The sequence below is a fragment of the Ipomoea nil genome, unplaced genomic scaffold, assembly GCF_001879475.1.
Source record: "Ipomoea nil cultivar Tokyo-kokei standard unplaced genomic scaffold, Asagao_1.1 scaffold1074, whole genome shotgun sequence".
NCBI classification, from domain to species: Eukaryota; Viridiplantae; Streptophyta; class Magnoliopsida; order Solanales; family Convolvulaceae; genus Ipomoea; species Ipomoea nil.
The window spans coordinates 3,521,217-3,541,158 of NW_017617502.1; the positions used below are offsets into that span (position 1 = coordinate 3,521,217).

Sequence of the window (19,942 nt, forward strand, 5' to 3'; positions counted from 1 at the left end):
TTGAATATTTTCAGTTGTCTTTCTATAATTAGATTTATATTATATTAGTTTAATATTATGGACCTAATACAATTTGTATTAATTAATTTTTGAAACTCCTCATTATTCAATGTGTATTGGAATTCGATAACTTTTTCCTTCTTATTCTTAAATACATTTTGGTGATTAAATATTTGTATTACCAATGCATGTATGTTAATAGCCGTGATTACCTGACTGTTCAGTCTCCAATAACAAACAATTATGTATTCTCTTCAAATAGGATTTGAATTAAATATATACAGACTGAAATCATTATAAATACATGAAAATAGAATATTTTTAGGGTTTGAATTTGGTTTCATATATACTACAATTTGGCAGACAGTATGATGTAATGGATAATGTATTTAATTTGGATTATATATATACACGCACAAAATATTGATAATATATTGATATTACTTATTTAAAAAATAGATTTTGATACAAAATATGTTATATTTAAAGTTTAATCTGTTGAATATATTATATTAAAAATATTTAACTGCATTATAAAATTATTTAACTGCATTATTTGATTTGAACTCTATATTTATAATTATGAATGATTTTAGAATTGGTACCAATATTTTACTTTTTACACATTATGCATTTTTAGGCTCAGAAAATGAAAATATCTAAGGACAGTAAATTTATTCGTATGAGCATATGGATATCGGTAATCGCATCAACTCTCAAAATGATGACATTTCAATTCAAGGTGTACAATTTAACACTCCGACAAGCAGTGAGTTTCCAAATGGTCTCAAAATTTTTAACATGTGGGGACTCTACTGTTTATTTGAACACTACACAAAATGTTGTTTATAAATAAATTTTTAATAATTTGTAATACTTTTGAATTTTCAATGTCATATCCTATTTTTAATATAATTCTATAATTATTATTCTTATGGTATTTATCCTCAAAAAAAGAAAAAAATCAAATGATATTTGGGTCTCAGAACAAATCTAAAATGAGCCATGTATTAACTACTTAATTAAAAATGGTATGTACCATGTATTACACAAATTATGTTGTGCAACCGTGTGCACCATATAAGGTGCACACGATTGCAAAAATGACGTCGTTTTGACTAAAAATGCGTGTTCCACTTTAAAAAAAAATAGGTTTGATTCCCGACAATAGCATTTTTTTGTGCATAATTTGAATTATATATCCACAAATTCATAACTATATATCCACAGTGAATGAATAACACAAAATCCAGAATGAATGATGCATATATGTAACAGTTTTTTTAAATTTAGAAACGCTTCCAATTTCAAAAAATTGTGTAATGATGCAACTATAATAACAAAAATAATTACTATCAATTTCTTAACATAAATTCAATATTTAGAATTTTATGTTCGTGCATCGCACGAGTGAAATACTAGTAGTAAAACAAATCTGATAATCAATGATTTATTTTGAAAAATCAGACCATAATTAACTCTTTTAATAATTCAATTTCCTAAATTCCAAAACGGCTAAACCCCACGTCCCTACTCCAGTACTCCCTACCGGCTCAAGTGCTCAACCCCTACGCAATACGCAGCCTTGCCGAAATTCTCGCAGAGTCGTAGCCGTCCTCTTCGCAGGTTCGCCGGAATTCCGGAAAAAAGTTGGACGCCCAACGCCGCATGGTGAGTCTTCTTCTTTATTGTATAATCCAACTATCCTATTATAGTATTGTTAGGTTAGGGATGCGATAGATGGCTGTGGCTGCAGCCTACTGCTATAGTTGCGGCGGAGCGCTGCGGCTGTGGCGGCTGAGACGCTGCGTAGTGCGTACTGAATTTTCCATAGCCAATAACCTTATAATATTTGCCTACTACTCATATTTGCTAATTTGCCTACTACACTACTGTTACTGCCTAATAATTTTAATTATTGTATTAAGTAATAATATGAATTTTGCAATTTTGCTTCTGGGCTCGGTATCATTCTGATACTATATTTCTGCTTGATCTTAAAACTTCAGCAAAGACATAAGATTAAGGAGAATGGGCTACGCACAGCTGGTTATTGGCCCTGCAGGCAGTGGAAAGGTGATTGATTAATGAACCTTGTTGCTTCTTATTTGGACATGTGTTTAGTATGCAACACAGATATATTTGATTTCATGTCTCTTTACAATTTCCACTTGTTAGCATGTTGCATCAAGGACTGATGGTAGAAATCATTTGCTTTGTGGCAGTCAACTTACTGCTCAAATTTGCATCGACATTGTGAAGCCACACGACGAACAATCCATATAGTGAACTTAGATCCTGCAGCAGAGAATTTTGACTATCCAGTGGCTATGGGTGAGTATGTAGGAGTGTATGATTTCTAATTGTTGAGCATATAACCATTAATGTGCAATCCAACTATCAGGTTAGGGCTTTTAGTTGAGGTGGAGCACATGCTTTAATTTGGTATTAGAGCCAGACCAAAGGTCATGGGTGGTTTGAATCTCCGCTACGTGAGGGGGCGTGTTGAACAGATAACCATTAATGTGCAATCCAACTATCAGCTTATGCTTTAATTCTAATTAATTTAGAAGTGCAATACACACAAATTTTAAACTGGGGTTCTATTTGGTGCAGACATCAGGGAACTGATTTCACTGGATGATGTTATGGAGGAACTACATCTAGGCCCTAATGGTGGCCTCATTTATTGCATGGAGTATCCTCTAAGCCTTTCCTATTATAAGAGCATGATTTTATGGTTCTTGAGTTTGCATTAGAGCAATTAAGATCCAGTCTTTTAAAAAGTTCATTATTCTTGAGTTTGCAAAAATCGCGCTACGCGGTCTGCCTCCTAGGCGCTCCAGGCGCCCGCCTAGGTGTTCTAGGCACTCTAGGCGCCCTAGGCGGTCAGCGATTTTTTCAACATTGGTTTCACTAGAGTTTCTTAATCATAGTTCCTTAAAAATATGCATACCCTTAATCATGAATGTCAGACACCTTGAAGAAAATTTGGATGACTGGCTAACAGAGGAATTGGATAATTATATGGATGATGACTACATAGTTTTTGACTGTCCAGGTACTTAATATGTATCTATGTGTTTATATACATCATGTAAAACTGAAAATTCTTACATGTAGCTACTGGGTAGATAAGAAGCAAATCAAGCAATTTCCTTTTTCTTCAGAAAACCCAATTGGGAGCGACATTTTTGAAATAGATCTTTTTGCCTCTAATGTGTTTCCTGGCTACACTGCCATTTTATTGTTTGGGGTCAATCATTTCTGTGTTTACAAATATTGCAACTGTTTTACAGGTCAAATTGAACTCTTCTCACATGTTCCTGTGCTAAAGAATTTTGTGGAACATTTAAAGCGAAAGAATTTCAATGTCTGTGTAGTTTACTTACTTGATTCTCAGGTATACACCTCTCCTCATACATACCATTGATGCCCTTAGGTAGCTCATGTGCATTCAGTGTTGCAAAAATCGCGCCTAGGCGCCAGGCGGTCGGCCTCCTAGGCACCCGGCTAGGCGCTCTAGGCGCCCGCCAGGCGGTCCCCAGGCGCCTAGCGATATTTTCAACATTGTGTGCATTATATTATTAAGCATCCCGTTGTAATGTTTCAGTTTATCACGGATGTGACCAAATTCATCAGTGGTTGTATGGCTTCCCTCTCTGCAATGGTTCAACTTGAATTGCCACATGTCAACATTCTCTCAAAAATGGACCTTGTGACAAATAAAAAGGATATTGACAAGTTAGTCCTTTTGCATCCAGATGTTGCTTATTTCTGTAATCATTACTGCTCATATCACAAACTTAAAGTGTTCTTTAACTTGTTTTCTACCTGTAGTTACTTGAATCCAGAGGCTCAGTTGCTATTGGCGGATCTGAATCAACGCATGGCTCCACAGTTTCAAAAGCTTAACAAATCTTTAATTGAATTGGTAAGAATGAAGTGGATTCTGACTAGTATTAATTTTCCCGCTTTTCATATAATCCTTAGCATACCCATGCACACTTGTGTAATTAAGATATATACCAATTACCAAGTGACTAGCCATTTTACAAAATCTGTTTTTTCTTTGTATTTTTTGTGTTGCGATAATATCAATGCTAACCAATTTGCAAATGCATCTCTATCCATGTCTGGTGTAATCAAATGGGTTTGCATTGGGGGCAACCCCAACCAAGTTGGTTAAGGATAAAAATGGGTTTGCATTGGGGGTAACCCTAACCAAGTTGGTTAAGGATACAAACTTGTAACCACAAGGTCACGAGTTTGAATCCTAGGCCTTTTGGTTTGAGTGGGTTAACTATGGGCAATCTAGGCTGGTTTACCTCTTTGTGGTTCTTTGTCGGCTAGGGTCACAAGGTGGCTGGCTGCCGGTTATGGGCACACCCTCGGGTAGTGACTGCGGGTTTCTCTCGATTCAAAACAAAAAATGGGTTTTCACTAGGGTTTCTCATTACGTAATAATTCTTTGTTGCATCAGGTGGATCAGTATAGTATGGTCAGCTTTATGCCGCTTGATTTGAGGAAAGAGAGCAGGTGATGTATTCCTACTTGTTTATGTAGTCTTTTGATGGCTTGTTTCCTTGGGCATTCAAAGAAGTTGAACTATTATGTTTTAATAATTTCCTTAGATCTGTTTACCATGCTTCATACGACTGCCGAAAGCTTTGTCACAAAACTCACAGATTATGCCCTTTCTGCAGTATACAATACATCCTGGCACAGATTGACAACTGCATTCAGTATGGTGAGGATGCAGATGTGAAGGTCAAAGATTTCGCTGCTGAGGAGGATGATTAAAACCTTCCAAGTTTTTGGCGGTTTCGGAGAAGCTAAAAACGCTTTTTGAAGCCATTGGGTGGCAACCCTAGTGAAAGATGAACTACCGGTTTTGCAACTTTGTATCCAAGTGTTGTTATTTGTTGTTGAATTTGGAAGATGGAATGGCCTGGCGGGTGGAGAATAAAACCATCCGCCAGTTAGGCGGAAGCAATAATGAAGAATCAAGGAATGGGAAATGTATAGATAATGTATTATCTATCTGTGTTTCTAACAAAAAAACATCAAACACGTAACTGTAAGTAACTATTCATAACTGACACATTCATAAACATATATAACCTATAGATAAATCTAACTCTTTATTTTTTAACATTTGTAAAATTTACTACTAATTTGTGGAGCCTATTTATCATTGGTTCCAAAAGGTTGAAATTTAGGAAAGTGTCAAATAGACTATCGAACTTGTATGGCTTGTGCAAGTAGACCATTGAACAAAAAAAGTGTGCAATTAAACCATTTAACATTAAAAATATGTGTAATTGGCAGTATTAATAGGTAAGTAATAAGTTGCAGGTAACTTTTGATTTAGTATGTCACTTGAAAAATAAATTGAATTTTTTCTTTAATCATTTAACAAATATATATAATATAATATTAATTTTTATTTAAATAAATTTAAACTAATTTTGAAATAAGGATTAAATTTAAAAACTTATTTTAATAAATTTAATTAGAATAATTATTATAAAACAAACAAACAAAAAAAATTTATCCTCGAGAAGGCGATCCCGGTCGCCTTCACCGTTGAGGGAGAAGGTGACCCAGTTGCCTTCTCCAGTGAGAAGGCGAGGTTGCCTTCTCACCGAAGAAGGCAATTGGGTCACCTTCTCCCTCACCGGAGAAGGTGACCTGGGTTGCCTTCTCACCGGAGAAGGCATGGACCCGGTTTTTTTTCTTTTTAATTAATTATTTTATTTAAATTTATTAGAATAAAATGTTTAAAAAAATATTTTAAATTTGGTAATCTGAAACGATAGGTAAAAAATGATAATTGCACATTTTTTGTATGTTTAGTGTTTTAATTGTACACTTTTTTTGTTCAAATTACACAAACTATACAAGTTCGATGGTCTATTTAACACTTTCCTGAAATTTATTATACATATTAGAAGGTTTGAGCTTAACCTATAGTTTCAGAGTTCAAGAAATGTCTAGTTTGACCTTTAAAGTTTATCTCATCTTTAATTCTTTGGTAGTATTTGGTAAATAGCTGATAATTAACAAAAATTTGAATGATTTGATTATGTTTGACTGGTTTAATTGGTCAATAAACTATTAAGTGTTTGGTAAAATGATTTATTGCACTGGTCCTCGATTTATAATTTGGACGAAAAAGACACTTAACTAGTTGACTTTTAAATTTGGTCCAATAGTAATCCTTCCGTGAATTTGCAGTTAGTTTGTCCTTAAAAGCAAGGGTAAAAGTGTCCATTCATTTGCTAGGTTTATATGAGCTTATGTTTGGGAGATGTTGGCGACACATTCCGGAAAAATCATTCTGAAAGAAGGAGATGAAGTTCTTGTTATTGCGGAAGATGATGACTCATATGCTCCAGGGCCGCTGCGTATGGTGCTTTCTTATTCTTTTAAATAATTATGATTCATAAGTTAGGTTTACTGTGGATGTGTTTTGAATTGAGAGAATGCACTATTTTCAGGATTCAGCCTAGCTTGTTAGTCAACCCACAGAAATGTATGAAATCTTGATAACTAAGTAGGTGATGACAATAGGTAACCATACACATTGCTCGGTCAACAAAAAAGCCACAGAAGATTCTACTTTGTGAATGGAGACGGGACATTGATGATATGATTGTGGTAAGTTAAATCAATCAAAGCTCTTAATTCCTTTTTTGTTTCACATGAATGCTGCAGGTTCAGAGGTGAAATTTGCCGAAGAATTTAATCATCCAAAGGTATCCAGAGAGGATTCTCTTTTGTGGTTGGCGGCGAGATATGGAAGATATGATAATGGTAATCTTGCATTGAGTCAACAGATTTCCCAGAACATGGCCGGCATGGCTATGTGCATAGACTCTGGTAGACATGACTGCCATTCTCCTATACCTAATTCACATTCTAATTTTTCCGCTGATGTATTTAATTCCCCGGGGTAGCCCGAATTATTAAACCCGGATAAGTATATGTACGAAATAAATAATAGGACGCAGAGATATAATAAGGTCGCGGGGACCGTAGGTCGCAGGGACCGTATATTGTATTAATTATCGCTAATAAGCTATTACAAGGCTTGATTAGGACAATAAGGTTAGAAGATAGCAATTCAGGAATCTGTTGTGTTGTGTGTCGTGTCCTTGTTTAGGACAAGAGGGAGGCTTTTTATATCAGCTCAAACCCCCCAACTACACCCCTAGGATCGGGGTTAGTTGGATCGGCCCGCTTTGACCGCGTCCTCTCCGAGACCGGGTCCAAGGCGGGCCGACTCGACATGGCCGAGCTGGGCACGTGCCGAGCTCGGCCTAGCCGAGTCCACCATGGACCGGCTCGGTAGTGGGCGAGTCCATGGTGATGGGCTCGGGTGTACCGAGCCCATCCGTGGCCGACTCGGCCCAAGGTCGAGATGCCTTGGGCCGACTCGGCCACGGCCCAATTGACTGGGCCGAGGGGCTTCTCGGGTCCGTCTCTCCGGGTCGGTTCGATCCGAGTCCAATATATCCATCACGAGTCCCCCACTCTCTTCGTTGTGATAAGTCGACAACGATAGAGAGTAGATACCTTGCGAGCCGACTCCTGCGCGATTGCCCCGAGTTGATAATTAGTCAACCTCCTGTGACCGAGCTCACCATGACCGAGGCACCTTGGGCCGAGCACGGGGCCCCACCGCTATGCCCCGGGTCTATTCCATACTTCCTTGTTCCGCTTTCCCGGGTCGGTTTGCTCCAATCGTAATATATCCATCATGAGCGAGACTTCTTCTCTTCTGCATTCCTCTTTGTCCGACTTCGGTGTGATTTCATCGCCATCGGGACTTCTTCTCTTCCGCAAGAACACTAACAAGTCTTGGACTCCCTGGCATCGTGTATGAGACTTTGATTTCTGAGTTCACTTTTGGGCGAGCTCATGAGGTAGTCGTCCTCTTCTTGGGTGAGCTCATGAGGTAGCCCCTCTTGGGCCGAGGTGCCTTGTGTCGAGGCGTCTTGGGCCGAGGTTCGTTAATGAAGGAGAGTAAACACGAGTCGCACTCCATGGATCCGAGCCCCACACGGTCGACCACAACGTGGCCGACCCCAACGTGGCCAACCACAACGTGGCCGATCCCAACGTGCCAACCCCAACGTGACCGACCTCAACGTGGCCGACCCCAACGTGGCCGACCCCAACGTGGCCGACCCCAATGTGGCCGACCCCAATGTGACCGACCCCAACGTGGCCGACCCCAACGTGGCCGACCCCAACGTGACCGACCCCCACGTGGCCGACCCCAACCTCAAGGATTAGACTTGATAGCGGCTTGATTAGCGTCATCCTTTCTTTATCATATGGGTTCCGTCTTCCGCTCCACCACTTTGTACTTTTCCTAACATGCCTCTCCCCCCGGAGGTAGGCACATTTGTGTCTCTCTTCCGGGAGGTGGGCACATTTTATGGCTCCCCTCCGAGAGGTGGGCATATCTTATGGCCCCCTCCGGGAGGTGTGTCCTTTTGTACCTTGCTTCGATAAGCATGCTTCCCCTCCCGGAGGTGGGCACATTTTATGTCTCCCATCCGGGAAATACTTCCTTTTGTCTTTGCTTTGTTAAACATGTTCCCCCTCTCGGAGGTGGGCACCTTTTATGTCTCCCCTCCGGGAGATACTTCCTTTTGTCTTTGCTTCGTTAAACATGCTTCCCTTTCCAGAGGTGGGCACATTTTATGTTTCCCCTCTGGGAGGTGGGCACATTCTATTGACTTGGCGTTTTGAATGGACAATCAGTTCTCCCTTATTGATTCATTTTTTTTAGCACAATGCCTTATGTTAACCGTTTGAGCCTAGTCCCCTTGGGCTAAGCCGCCGGGCACCTCCGTCGGGGTTGGTACGCGAGGTCGGACCTCGTGCCCCCTTAGGGTACGTTAGCCGCTTGAGCCTAGTCCTACCGGACTAAGCCACCGGGCTCTTCTGCTGGGGTTGGTACGCGAGGTCGGACCCCGTGCCCCTTAGGGTACGCTAGCCGCTTGAGCCTAGTCCTATCGGACTAAGCCATCGGGCTCTTCCGTCGGGGTTGGTACGCGAGGTCGGACCTCGTGCCCCCTTAGGGTACGTTAGCCGCTTGAGCCTAGTTCTATCAGACTAAGCCACCGGGCTCTTCCGTCGGGGTTGGTACGCGAGGTCAGACCTCGTGCCCCCTTAGGGTGCGCTACCCGCATGAGCTAAGTCTTGCCGGACTAAGTCATCGGACTCTCCCGTCGGGGTTGGTACGCGAGGTCGGACCTCGTGCCCCCTTAGGGTGCGCAAGCCGCTTGGGTCGAGTCCTGCCGGACTAAGCCACCGAGCTCTTTCGTCGGGGTTGGTACGCGAGGTCGGACCTCGTGCCCCCTTAGGGTACGTTAGCCGCTTGAGCCTAGTTCTATCAGACTAAGCCACCGGGCTCTCCCGTCGGGGTGGGTACGCGAGGTCGGACCTCGTGCCCCCTTAGGGTACGCTTGGGGAGGTCGGGTGAGTACTCGATTCTTACAACATCGTTGGAGGGACTTGAAACGTCGTGGGAGGGGACGCTCCACCTCTTAAAACGTTGTAGGATGAAACGTCCCACCTCTTGGAAGATCATTGGAGAGGATGGATCACCTCTTGCCACATCTTTGGAGGGGTCGACCCAAAGCAACTCAGCCATGGGCCGAGCTCGGTACACCCGAGCTCGTCACCATGGACCCGGCTACTGCCGAGCCGTGCCAGTCCATGGTGGACTTGGCATGGCCGAGCCTGGCACGGACCTCGTGCCCCCTTAGGGTACGCTTGGGGAGGTCGGGTGAGTACTCGATCCTTACAACATCGTTGGAGGGACTTGAAACGTCGTTGGAGGGGACGCTCCACCTCTTAAAACGTTGTAGGATGAGACGTCCCACCTCTTGGAAGATCATTGGAGAGGATGGATCACCTCTTGCCACATCTGATGCTCCACCTCTTAAAACATCGTTGGAGGAGACGTTCCCCCTCTTGAAACATCATTGGAGAGGACGGACGACCTCTTGAAACATCATCGGAGAGGATAGATGACCTCTTGAAACATCATTGGAGATGACGGATCACCTCTTGCAACATCTTTGGAGGGAATGCTCCACCTCTTAAAACATCGTTGGAGGAGACGTTCCCCCTCTTGAAACATCATTGGGGAGGACGGACGACCTCTTGAAACATCATCAGAGAGGATGGATGACCTCTTGAAACATCATTGGAGATGACGGATCACCTCTTGCAACATCTTTGGAGGGAATGCTCCACCTCTTAAAACATCATTGGAGGGGACGGACCCCCCGGTGGACCTCCTCTATGACTGACACCTAATGTAGCAAGGTGTCATTGGAGGACTTCTTGTAGTGTATATCACGGGGGACTGTGTAGGTTCTCCCCACCGGCTTGGCTTCGACCTTGTCAAGGGGCAAGCAACCCATAACATGTTCTTTCGTTAGGTAGTGAGTGGGGCGTCCCCCATGTACTACCGTTAGGTAAATGACGAGGTCGGGAGCGGCACGCACGACCCCAACAACATATGTCAGTATTTGAGCTCCTGGGGTTCGGGGGAGCCGGGTGCTCGACCTATCACGCCCCCTTGGGAGGGGCGGGGTAAAAGTAGGCACCCCTCGAGAGACGTCGGGGCCAGGCAAGAGGTCTCGGACACCTCTTTGGAGCCCCTCAACGGGGTGGGTCGACAAGGTGGTAGCTTGTTGGGGAGCGACCATCCCCTCTGGGAGCTCGTTCATTCACTTAAGGAGCTGCTTGACCTCGTCACGATTGGTGCTTGGAGCTCGACCATTTGTTTCCCGACCTCTCATCTCGGGAGGCCTACTCGCGTCGCGGCGGAGCTCGGGGCCCGCGGCTTGGCGACCTTCGGGGACATGACTCCCCCGCTTGTAGTGCATTAGGGGTTGGCCTTGGGCCCAACCTATCTCGGGCCGACACGCGCATGCCCAGCCTCTTAAAGGCGGGCCTAACATGGGTCGACCTCCCTCTATCACCCTCTCGATGGTGATCTTGGCGGATGTCACCCCCTCCCCGCGTGTCCGATGGTCGGGGTGAGTTGACATCCTCTTCGATTTGGGTGTTGAGTGCCCGGGGTAGCCGGGTGCTTGGACCGGTGTGCCCCCTTGAGGGAGGTGGAGGCGGGGTCGGCTTCCTTCATGTGGCCCCAGACCGTCGTGCGCACCTCCTCGGGGACCCTCTGTGAGGTGAACCAAAGTCGTGGAGGATTTGACAAAGGGTAACCGCCCCCTCCTGTAGCGGAGCGAGATTTGGAGGAGGGGCGATGGGGGCTGGAACCCCACCGCTGCGATGGTTGGTGAGGTGATCTCTCAAGTCCCCGACCTGGTGGAGGCGGCCGGTTGGAGGCTGGGGGCCCCGTTGGGGCCGTTCCCGTTTGCGACGAGCTGGGTGCCGCGGGAACCGTTGGTGTGGCGAGAGTTGGATCTCGATCTCGTCATGGTAGCAGGTCGTGGTAGACCACTAAATATAGAATACGCTTGAGCTGGTACAGCAGCTCTCAACAAGAGCACCAATGATGGATTTAATTCCCCGGGGGTAGCCCGAATTATTAAACCCGGATAAGTATATGTACGAAATAAATAATAGGACGCAGAGATATAATAAGGTCGCGGGGACCGTAGGTCGCAGGGACCGTATATTGTATTAATTATCGCTAATAAGCTATTACAAGGCTTGATTAAGACAATAAGGCTAGAAGATAGCAATTCAGGAATCTGTTATGTTGTGTGTCGTGTCCTTGTTTAGGACAAGAGGGAGGCTTTTTATATCAGCTCAAACCCCCCAACCGCACCCCTAGGATCGGGGTTAGTTGGATCGGCCCGCTTTGTCCGCGTCCCCTCCGGGACCGGGTCCAAGGCGGGCCGACTCGACATGGCCGAGCTGGGCACGTGCCGAGCTCGGCCTAGCCGAGTCCACCATGGACCGGCTCGGTAGTGGGCGAGTCCATGGTGATGGGCTCGGGTGTACCGAGCCCATCCGTGGCCGACTCGGCCCAAGGCCGACTCGACCACGGCCCAATTGACTGGGTCGAGGGGCTTCTCGGGTCCGTCTCTCCGAGTCGGTTCGATCCGGGTCCAATATATCCATCACCCGCTATGAATCCCTTCACATTTTATTGCTTTTTGGCTCAACTAGGAATGTAAATAAGAATAAAATATAAGATTTCCTACTCATTTTTTCCAGTTATATGCATTTTAGGTGTTAGAAGCCTTCTTAGCTCCTGGTTCAGAGTTGTGGATGTTCAATGAAGTCTCAGAAAAGGAGAGAGACATGAAGCTTACTGATGGTGGTCTTGATGTCACTAGGTTGGAGAATATTGCACTTGTAAACCGTGAAGGGAATGCTGTAATAAGACGCCATCTAGAAAGCCTTCCCCGTGAAGGGAATCTTGCTTTGAACGCCGTTTATGCCATTGGAACAAATGGGAAGAAGACATCCATCATATGAATGGACACTTTTACCCCTGCTTTTAACGTCAAACTAACAGCAAATTCACGGAAGGACTACTACTGGAACAAATTTGAAAGTCAAGTGTCTTTTTTGTCCAAATTAAAAGTCAATGACCAATTTTGAAAAATCGCAATAATCGGAGAACCATTATTGGAATTAACTCAATTAACAAGTATAGTAGTGTTTTTCACTTAGTTGATTGACTTAATTATGAAATGAGTATTTCACCCTTATCATCCCTAATATTTGTATCTCTCTTGTTGCTGTCCTTGAGTAGTTTAAGAGTTAAGGTATGGCTAAAGCAGTACACTGACGAGTGATGCAAGGGTGGTAGAGTGGTGGAACTACTAGAATGGCTGGAATTGGGATACGCTCTTGGCACTTTCTTCCATCTACCTTGTTGGATAAACTAAGACCAACTAAGATTTAAAAAAAAAAAAAAAAAAAAAAAAAAAAAAAACGAGTTGCCAAACACCCCTTTATCTATTTGCTATTTGGAACATTAGTTGCATGTTACATTATGTTCATTCGTTTTTATTCATTACCAAATCACAACTGAGTTGGTAAAGACATTTCTCTTCAGATTTTTTTAAAAAAAAATAATTTAATTATTTTTAGCATATTCTCTTCAGTTATACATAATGATTATGTTCAATTTGACGGCAGAAGGCTAAAAACAGTTTCAGATGTATTTTTCTTTTTAGAGTGAAAAGATGTTTTTGTTTTCTTTTTCCTTTGGTCCAACATAGAATAATCAAAATATGAACCACTATTGCTGTGTGAATGAATTTCTGGATTAACGGCTGTGTTGCCTCATTGGCACTAAATTCTTCATGCCAAAGCATAAAGTCAAAAAAAAAAATAAATAAATAAAAAACTCATCCTATACTAGTCTAGAAAGGTTTCTGAAGCATGAATCTATGACATTTGAGTCCTATAACCAACCCAGAGTTGTATCAACAACTTCAAAAATTTTCTTGAAAATTTCATGTTAGTAAACGCCCTCTTATTATCCTTATCCGGGGAAATTACGCACTCTATACAGGGTATTGCAGCATCATTTTACCTGCACTCTTTGTTGTCATAGAGACCTCTACCCGCAATCACTTATATAGGAGGATAGGAGCATAGCAAAATGGGAGTGATTGGCGCCCATTAACTACTTGTATTATCACTTATCACCCCATACACTGTCCCAGGCACCACTAGGAGCAGCCTTAGGTCCCTCAATGTAGTGTTGATTCCCTTGAAGACTCTGAGGGCCAGGGAGCCCTTCAGCACTAGGGGGGTGAACTTTCTTGGGCTTTGTTTTGATTCCTAATATTCTCAGCACAAATCTAGCTAGCTCTCCAAATTCTCCGTACAATAATCCTGAACGATCAAACAGCTGCAAGGAACCAACATATTTGAGAGTGCGGTATATAGCAGCTATTTCTTACAACAATGTGAAATAAATGCTAGCAGAACGAGTAGAAATTTAGAATACAAAACCCCACAAGGATGAAAGAATTGAACAAGGTTAATCTGCAAAAAGGTACCTGAAGAAGTGCGGTTACACCCACGTGGAATGCCTGGACACTCTGGTCTGTCAACATTGCAATTCGGCTAAAGAAATTTACAACACCTTGCATCTGCAATTGTTACCAAGAAAATGATATTAGATTAATACATAAGGGTTAAATACAGTGGGTAAGAGCGTCACAGTAATTTGGCAGTCTATTCTTTTATCGGAGGGTAGGTAAGAGAGTGGTGGAAACTCTAGAAAATATCACGAGCACCTTTTAATGATCATCCACATCAGAGTGAACAGCATTACGAAAAGGAATACTAGTGGCTTTAACAAAACTTACAGACGATCCTTTCCCACAAAATAAGATTACTATTAACATATGCAGTATTGGTGAAGTTAATTCCAACCTAACAAGGTAACAGCAATCCCATATATTCAATTTAATAACAAATCCAAAACAGAAAGAAAACTAATGGAGATGAAGGGGCATTAGGGCATACCACTCTAATCAAGGAAATCCAGAAGCCGGGTGGAGATGAAGGAGCACCAAATGGATTGTTTGGATCTTGTTCTCCATATGGGGCCCCCATGCCCATTCCATAACCACCCATTGGGCCTCCGATGCCACTGTTGTACATTCCACCACCATACATCCCACCTCCATAATGCCCACCATAACCTCCTCTATACATATTGTTCCCATACAATCCACCATTATACATTCCCATTCCATATGAACCATTTATTCCTGTTCCATAACCAGAATTATAGTTTAAACCAGAACCATAACCTGCATTGGAAACACTAAGGCGATTAACAATCTATTCTGCATATCGCTAAGGTTGATCTAACATCTTTTCCAAGTTGATACTCAATAATACAAAAAGTACTTGTGCATAACACAAAGCCAATAAGGAAAGAATAAGCAAATTCATAATCTATAGAGATTGGAAGTTAAGGAACAAGTTTTTCATAAAATTAATTAGCATTTCCACTCTTCCACACTATATTCAACACGAGATTTCACAATTTCTTAACAGAAAAGTTGGATAATAAGAGCAACAATAGTGATTTCTCTTTGGGGTGGGGGGTTATTGCCAAGTAGAAGAAGGGGTAAAAAAAAAAGAGAGTGAAAAATAAAAAACAAAAACTAGGATGGTCACTAACAAGTTGTATCCATGCAGAACTGTTTTTTTTTTCTTCCTCAAAAACTGTTTAAAAGCCCACATTAGCGGTCAATCCTGAATTTTCTCTATCCTTCCCTCTCTCCACCTAAGATTAGCAATCTAAAAAACTGAGCCAAAAACCCTCCAATGGGGTTGACCAATATCATGTGCAGAAGTATAAGACTGGATATGGGCAATAAACACATAAAAAATACTCTCCACTCCCTATTTAATAACTTGCATTTTCATAAAAATAGCAGATTTTATATTTTTAAGAAGCAACAGACTGATAAACTAAATGGAGTCTGTTTTATTTATAGGTGGGTCCTAAAACAGTAAATGATTTAAAAACAAAAAAACAAAAAAAAAACAAAAAACAAAAAAAAGAGTACATTTTCACTAGATCATTGAGGTGAAAAAGAACAAAGGTTCAAATAGCCAGACAACCAAATTATAAGATTTCAATTTATCTTTGCAAATACTAAGTACTTAATGAGTAGCATTTAAACAATGTATTCAATGGATACAGGCCTTGTAAACAATAGCATTTTCCAGATAGAAGTTTCCCCATCACAGGAAAAATACAGAAGAAGAGAAGGGGAAAATAGAACAAGCTGATACCTCCAAAAGTGTTACCATATGTCTGCCGCTGCTCCCAAGGCCGAGTAGGCACAGGTCTTGCAACTGTGTTTATATTAGTAGCTGTATTCCTGTTAGCTGCCGGTACAAGTTCACCAGGTTTTGATGTTCCAGATGCCTCTACAACATCACTTGTTTTGCCTACAGAGGGTGGCTTAAAGGGCGTAGGACCAGATGAGGAACCAACTCGTTCCCAAGGCTTTGGTGGAGGACTACTACCTGCAATAAAAAAAAATTAAAAAAAAAGTAACGAGTTTCAAGTAACCCCAATTGAGTGGAGAGACAGTGCAGCGTGCAAAGGCATTATAGCAAATTAACTTAACACTACAAAGCAACACAGAAGAAAACTAGGAAAATGACATTAAACAATGGGTGACAGGGCAATCGCCCGATTGTGACAGATATCAAGAAATTACACATTGTACATAAAGAAAAATGACCTTCAACTGATTAGCTAACACTTCTCAAGAAAGGTAAAACCAGCATTGATTGACAAAAGATGGCGCCATTTATTTCCTCTATCTATCCTCAAATAAATAACCAAGTCCTTATGACTCCAATGTTCTTAGCAACCTCCACAGTAACATTTTTTAGACAAATTAAAGATTTAATCGATTAACTCGTGCAAAAAAACAACAGATAGAAGAATTGGCAACAACTATTCACTAAAAATGATCACATGATAAATGATCACATGATCTTTCACAGCGACGAAAATACTCAAGCTTCCTCAATTAGTAAATTACAATGAAGCATAGGGCAATTTCCAAGCAAAAACGGAACAACAAAAAGAATTATATGTTAATATAGTAATGAACAAATCGTGAATCAAGTTATGTTTGAAGCCAAAGAAATCAGAATCGGAATCGAAATATAACTGACCTGGTTGCCGCGAATTGGTCTCCATATCATATCATGAAGAAACGACGCAAGGATCCGCGGCCGGACGACAACCGCAAGGAAGAGAGACGAGAGAGAGAGAGAGAGAGAGAGAGAAACCTATAACTAATTGTATTATGGAGCTCTTTCAAAAAAAATTGTATTATGGAGCAAATCCAATCAAAAGAGTAATAGGTTTGCTTTTATTAGGTAATAGGAAATCACACGTGCATGTTTAGGAAAGTGGGTAACTATCCTTGGCTTGCAGGTCACGACGTTACGCGTATAGTATCTTTCCTTTTTTAAAAAAAATTTTGGAAATTTCTCTCTTTCCGATAAAGAGTCTTTTTCCTCTCTCCTTGTAAGTGTGTTTGGTTTTTCTTGCTTCCTTTGTTTTGCGATGGAGAAAGGTGCACGAGTGCACTATCTGAAACCTGTGAAGCTTTGACGATCGTTGATGACGACGAAGGAGTGATCGTTGAGGTCGACGAAGTTTCGAAACCTAGTTTCGATCTTCGGTTTGCGATTGTTGGTTGAGTCCTAACTGATCGGCCGATGAAGCTCGTGATATTCTGTGACGTCATGGCTACAGCATGGCGGCCAATGAAGGGAGTTATGGTTCGCGAGTTGGGAAACAACAGGTTTTTATTCATCTTTTATTGTGAGAGAGATGTATCTCGTGTGTTGAACGATGGTCCATGGACCTTCGATCAAAATCTGGTGCTGCTTCGGCGGGTAGTGAATGGAGAGGATCCAGCGAAGGTATCATTAGACACAGCTTCTTTTTGGTTAGAGGTTCACAATCTCCCATCTGGTTTCATGTCTGAAAAGGTGGCTCAGGTTGTAGGGAATCATGTGAGGGAGTTTGAACAAGCGGATAAGCGGAATTTTAAAGCCGGGGAGCGTACTTTTATGCGTGTGAGGACAAAGATAAATGTTACGAACCCACTGAAGGCTCGAATGAAGATGAAGAAACCCGGAGGAGAGTGGTTTTGGCTTGATCTTCAATATGAGCGCCTCCCTTCGTTTTTCTTTGAGTGTGACATCATTGGTCACGCTAATAAGTTTTGCCCGACAGCTAGTGATAAGGCTTTGCATGGAGGTGACAAGCCGTGGTCGTGGATGCGAGCTGGATGAAGAAAGGGCGTGGCACCGCCGGTGAACAAATGGCTTGTGTTGGACTCTCCGGAGGAGACTGGCTTGTAACACCCCACTTTTCTAATCCTTAATTACATCTCTAAACAGTCATTAACATAAACTAAGCATCGGAAAACTATAAGATAAGCAGTGGGAGTGTCACCGCCACAACCACCACTCTTTGGTGATTGCACATGCTAAAAGGGGTAAAGCTACAAATAAGATTAAGTCTGGGAACTAAAAATAAATACTGGAAATGTAAGGGGGAAAAACGTCACCCCAATATAGTCTACATCAATCCTCAAACATAAAGTCATAAGTCTAAATCCATAACATGATCATAATTAAAACTAGAGTTTAGACATCTCAAACTAAGAGACTAATCTAACTCGATCTCTTCTCACTGCTGGGCCCACCTAAAAGGGGTTTTGCAAGCAACACATAGACAAATAGAAAAAAAAAACACCCGTTAGCACGAAGCTAAGTATAACCACACTCAACCCTGTAAAACATTCTAGCAAATACTTTGAAAACAATTGATATCTTTATAGCAATAAGCTAATCTCAGATCATCTTTAGATTTATCACCTTCTTTCTAGATGCTTGCACCCTATAATATCAGCTGGCATGCTTATAAATGTATAAGACTGATCATGTGGATTCATTAACATGTAAGCTTCTCAAATAACTTAACAAGCGATTCATGCTTACAGATAAGTTCATGCTAATAGACCATATAACAGGTGTTCTCATGCTTTCACATTCTCCTCACATAACTTGATAAGTAGAGCTTCTAGTACAACAAGATAAACGTGCTCAATGGAAAATCTTAAGTCAAACTTCTCATTATGAAATCTCATACGATACTCTACTCACATACAATCTCGTGTAATGCGATAGATCACTTTTTATGCAATCTCGTGCAATAATATAAACATACTAATATGCAATCTAGTGCGATAATATACTCATACTCATATGCAATCTTGTGCAACATTATAATCATGCTCTTATGCAATCTAGTGCAATAATATACTCATACTCATATGCAATCTTGTGCAACATTATAATCATACTCTTATGCAATCTAGTGCAATAATATACTCATACTCATATGCAATCTTGTGCAACATTATAATCATGCTCTTATGCAATCTAGTGCAATAATATACTCATACTCATATGCAATCTTGTGCAACATTATAATCATACTCTTATGCAATCTAGTGCAATAATATCATATATAAATGCTCATACACTCTTTTATAAAATAGAGTACTTTCTGTGGAAGTCTCTTTGTTACTTTCTCGAGTCTCTCTTGACTCTCTTTCTTTATCTCGAGTCTCTATTGACTCTCATACTTGAGTCTTTGTTGACTCTCTTTCTTGAGTCTCTGTTGACTCTCTTTCTTTCTCTTATACTCGTAGACGGCTTAGGGTTTCACAGAAGTGTGACTCACCCCATCGGGAACGGCATAATTCCGACCCAATATCTCCTACCGTCTACGGAACCAATCTCGTGGTTCAAACTCTATGGAATCAGGTATCGAACTATTAGTGTGCACACCCCCTAACCAGGATTCCAAGCCCGACGGGAAGTTTCCAACCTCGTAACGTGGGAATACGCCGCGTTACATATACTGGGACCGTGATAAACATTATTTTTAGTGTTATTTTTAATGATATTTTTATAGTTAATTTGCAATAATTGATTAATTTATATCGATTTTTATTTATTTATCCTATAATTAGTTTTTAGTAATATTATTTAATTTTAACTTGTTTTAATTATTAAATTTATTTTATTATTTGAATTTTGTCAATCTAATAATTCATTGATCCTAATTTAATAATAATAATAATAATATTAATTAGTTTTAGTAGTACATAATCAGTAGGAGTTTAATAAGAGTAGATTAGTTATAAGTGTAGATAAGTTTATTATTATTATTATTATTATTATTATTATTATTATTATTATTATTATTATTATTATATCAATAATGAAGGAATCAGACTTCTTCTCGGTCATAGCTACGATCCAATTAACTAGGAGAAGAATTCTCCATGGCTCCGTAGAACTTAGCGGAGAAGTGGCTTAACTTGGCGGGAACAATATAAAA

The 19,942-nt window shown here is 41.2% G+C and overlaps 3 protein-coding genes across 6 annotated transcripts; 2 read left to right on the top strand and 1 right to left on the bottom strand.

Moving 5' to 3' along the window:
• The first annotated feature begins 1,518 nt into the window (after nucleotides 1-1,518).
• On the top strand, nucleotides 1,519-5,191 carry LOC109182902 (GPN-loop GTPase 3-like). Of its 2 annotated transcripts, XR_002054463.1 has the most exons (11): nucleotides 1,519-1,671; nucleotides 2,010-2,076; nucleotides 2,226-2,334; nucleotides 2,617-2,698; nucleotides 2,976-3,061; nucleotides 3,300-3,403; nucleotides 3,614-3,744; nucleotides 3,841-3,934; nucleotides 4,484-4,539; nucleotides 4,707-4,920; nucleotides 5,157-5,191. XR_002054463.1 is itself a non-coding variant. In XM_019333150.1 (10 exons), the coding sequence occupies exons 2-10, from the start codon at nucleotides 2,032-2,034 to the stop codon at nucleotides 4,801-4,803; spliced, it is 804 nt and encodes a 267-aa protein (XP_019188695.1). In that variant the 5' UTR covers nucleotides 1,519-1,671; nucleotides 2,010-2,031; the 3' UTR covers nucleotides 4,804-5,064. The 2 variants fall into 2 exon arrangements, 1 of the variants encoding a protein (XP_019188695.1); XM_019333150.1 differs by lacking the exon at nucleotides 5,157-5,191 and having other exon boundaries at nucleotides 4,707-5,064.
• A 1,150-nt stretch (nucleotides 5,192-6,341) lies between these two features.
• LOC109182903 (ion channel CASTOR-like) lies at nucleotides 6,342-12,565 on the top strand. Of its 2 annotated transcripts, XM_019333151.1 has the most exons (3): nucleotides 6,342-6,415; nucleotides 6,721-6,819; nucleotides 12,238-12,565. In XM_019333151.1, exons 2-3 carry the CDS (start codon nucleotides 6,802-6,804, stop codon nucleotides 12,484-12,486), a joined length of 267 nt encoding a protein of 88 aa, XP_019188696.1. In that variant the 5' UTR covers nucleotides 6,342-6,415; nucleotides 6,721-6,801; the 3' UTR covers nucleotides 12,487-12,565. The 2 variants fall into 2 exon arrangements, with proteins under 2 accessions (XP_019188696.1, XP_019188697.1); XM_019333152.1 differs by lacking the exon at nucleotides 6,342-6,415 and having other exon boundaries at nucleotides 6,562-6,819.
• A 672-nt stretch (nucleotides 12,566-13,237) lies between these two features.
• Nucleotides 13,238-16,861, bottom strand: LOC109182540 (peroxisomal membrane protein 13-like). Of its 2 annotated transcripts, none has more exons than XM_019332681.1 (5): nucleotides 16,687-16,861; nucleotides 15,787-16,023; nucleotides 14,500-14,789; nucleotides 14,028-14,120; nucleotides 13,238-13,876 (listed from the first exon to the last, which is right to left on the bottom strand). In XM_019332681.1, the coding sequence occupies exons 1-5, from the start codon at nucleotides 16,709-16,711 to the stop codon at nucleotides 13,661-13,663; spliced, it is 861 nt and encodes a 286-aa protein (XP_019188226.1). In that variant the 5' UTR covers nucleotides 16,712-16,861; the 3' UTR covers nucleotides 13,238-13,660. The 2 variants fall into 2 exon arrangements, with proteins under 2 accessions (XP_019188226.1, XP_019188227.1); XM_019332682.1 differs by having other exon boundaries at nucleotides 14,500-14,747; nucleotides 16,687-16,833.
• Between the last annotated feature and the right edge of the window lie 3,081 nt (nucleotides 16,862-19,942).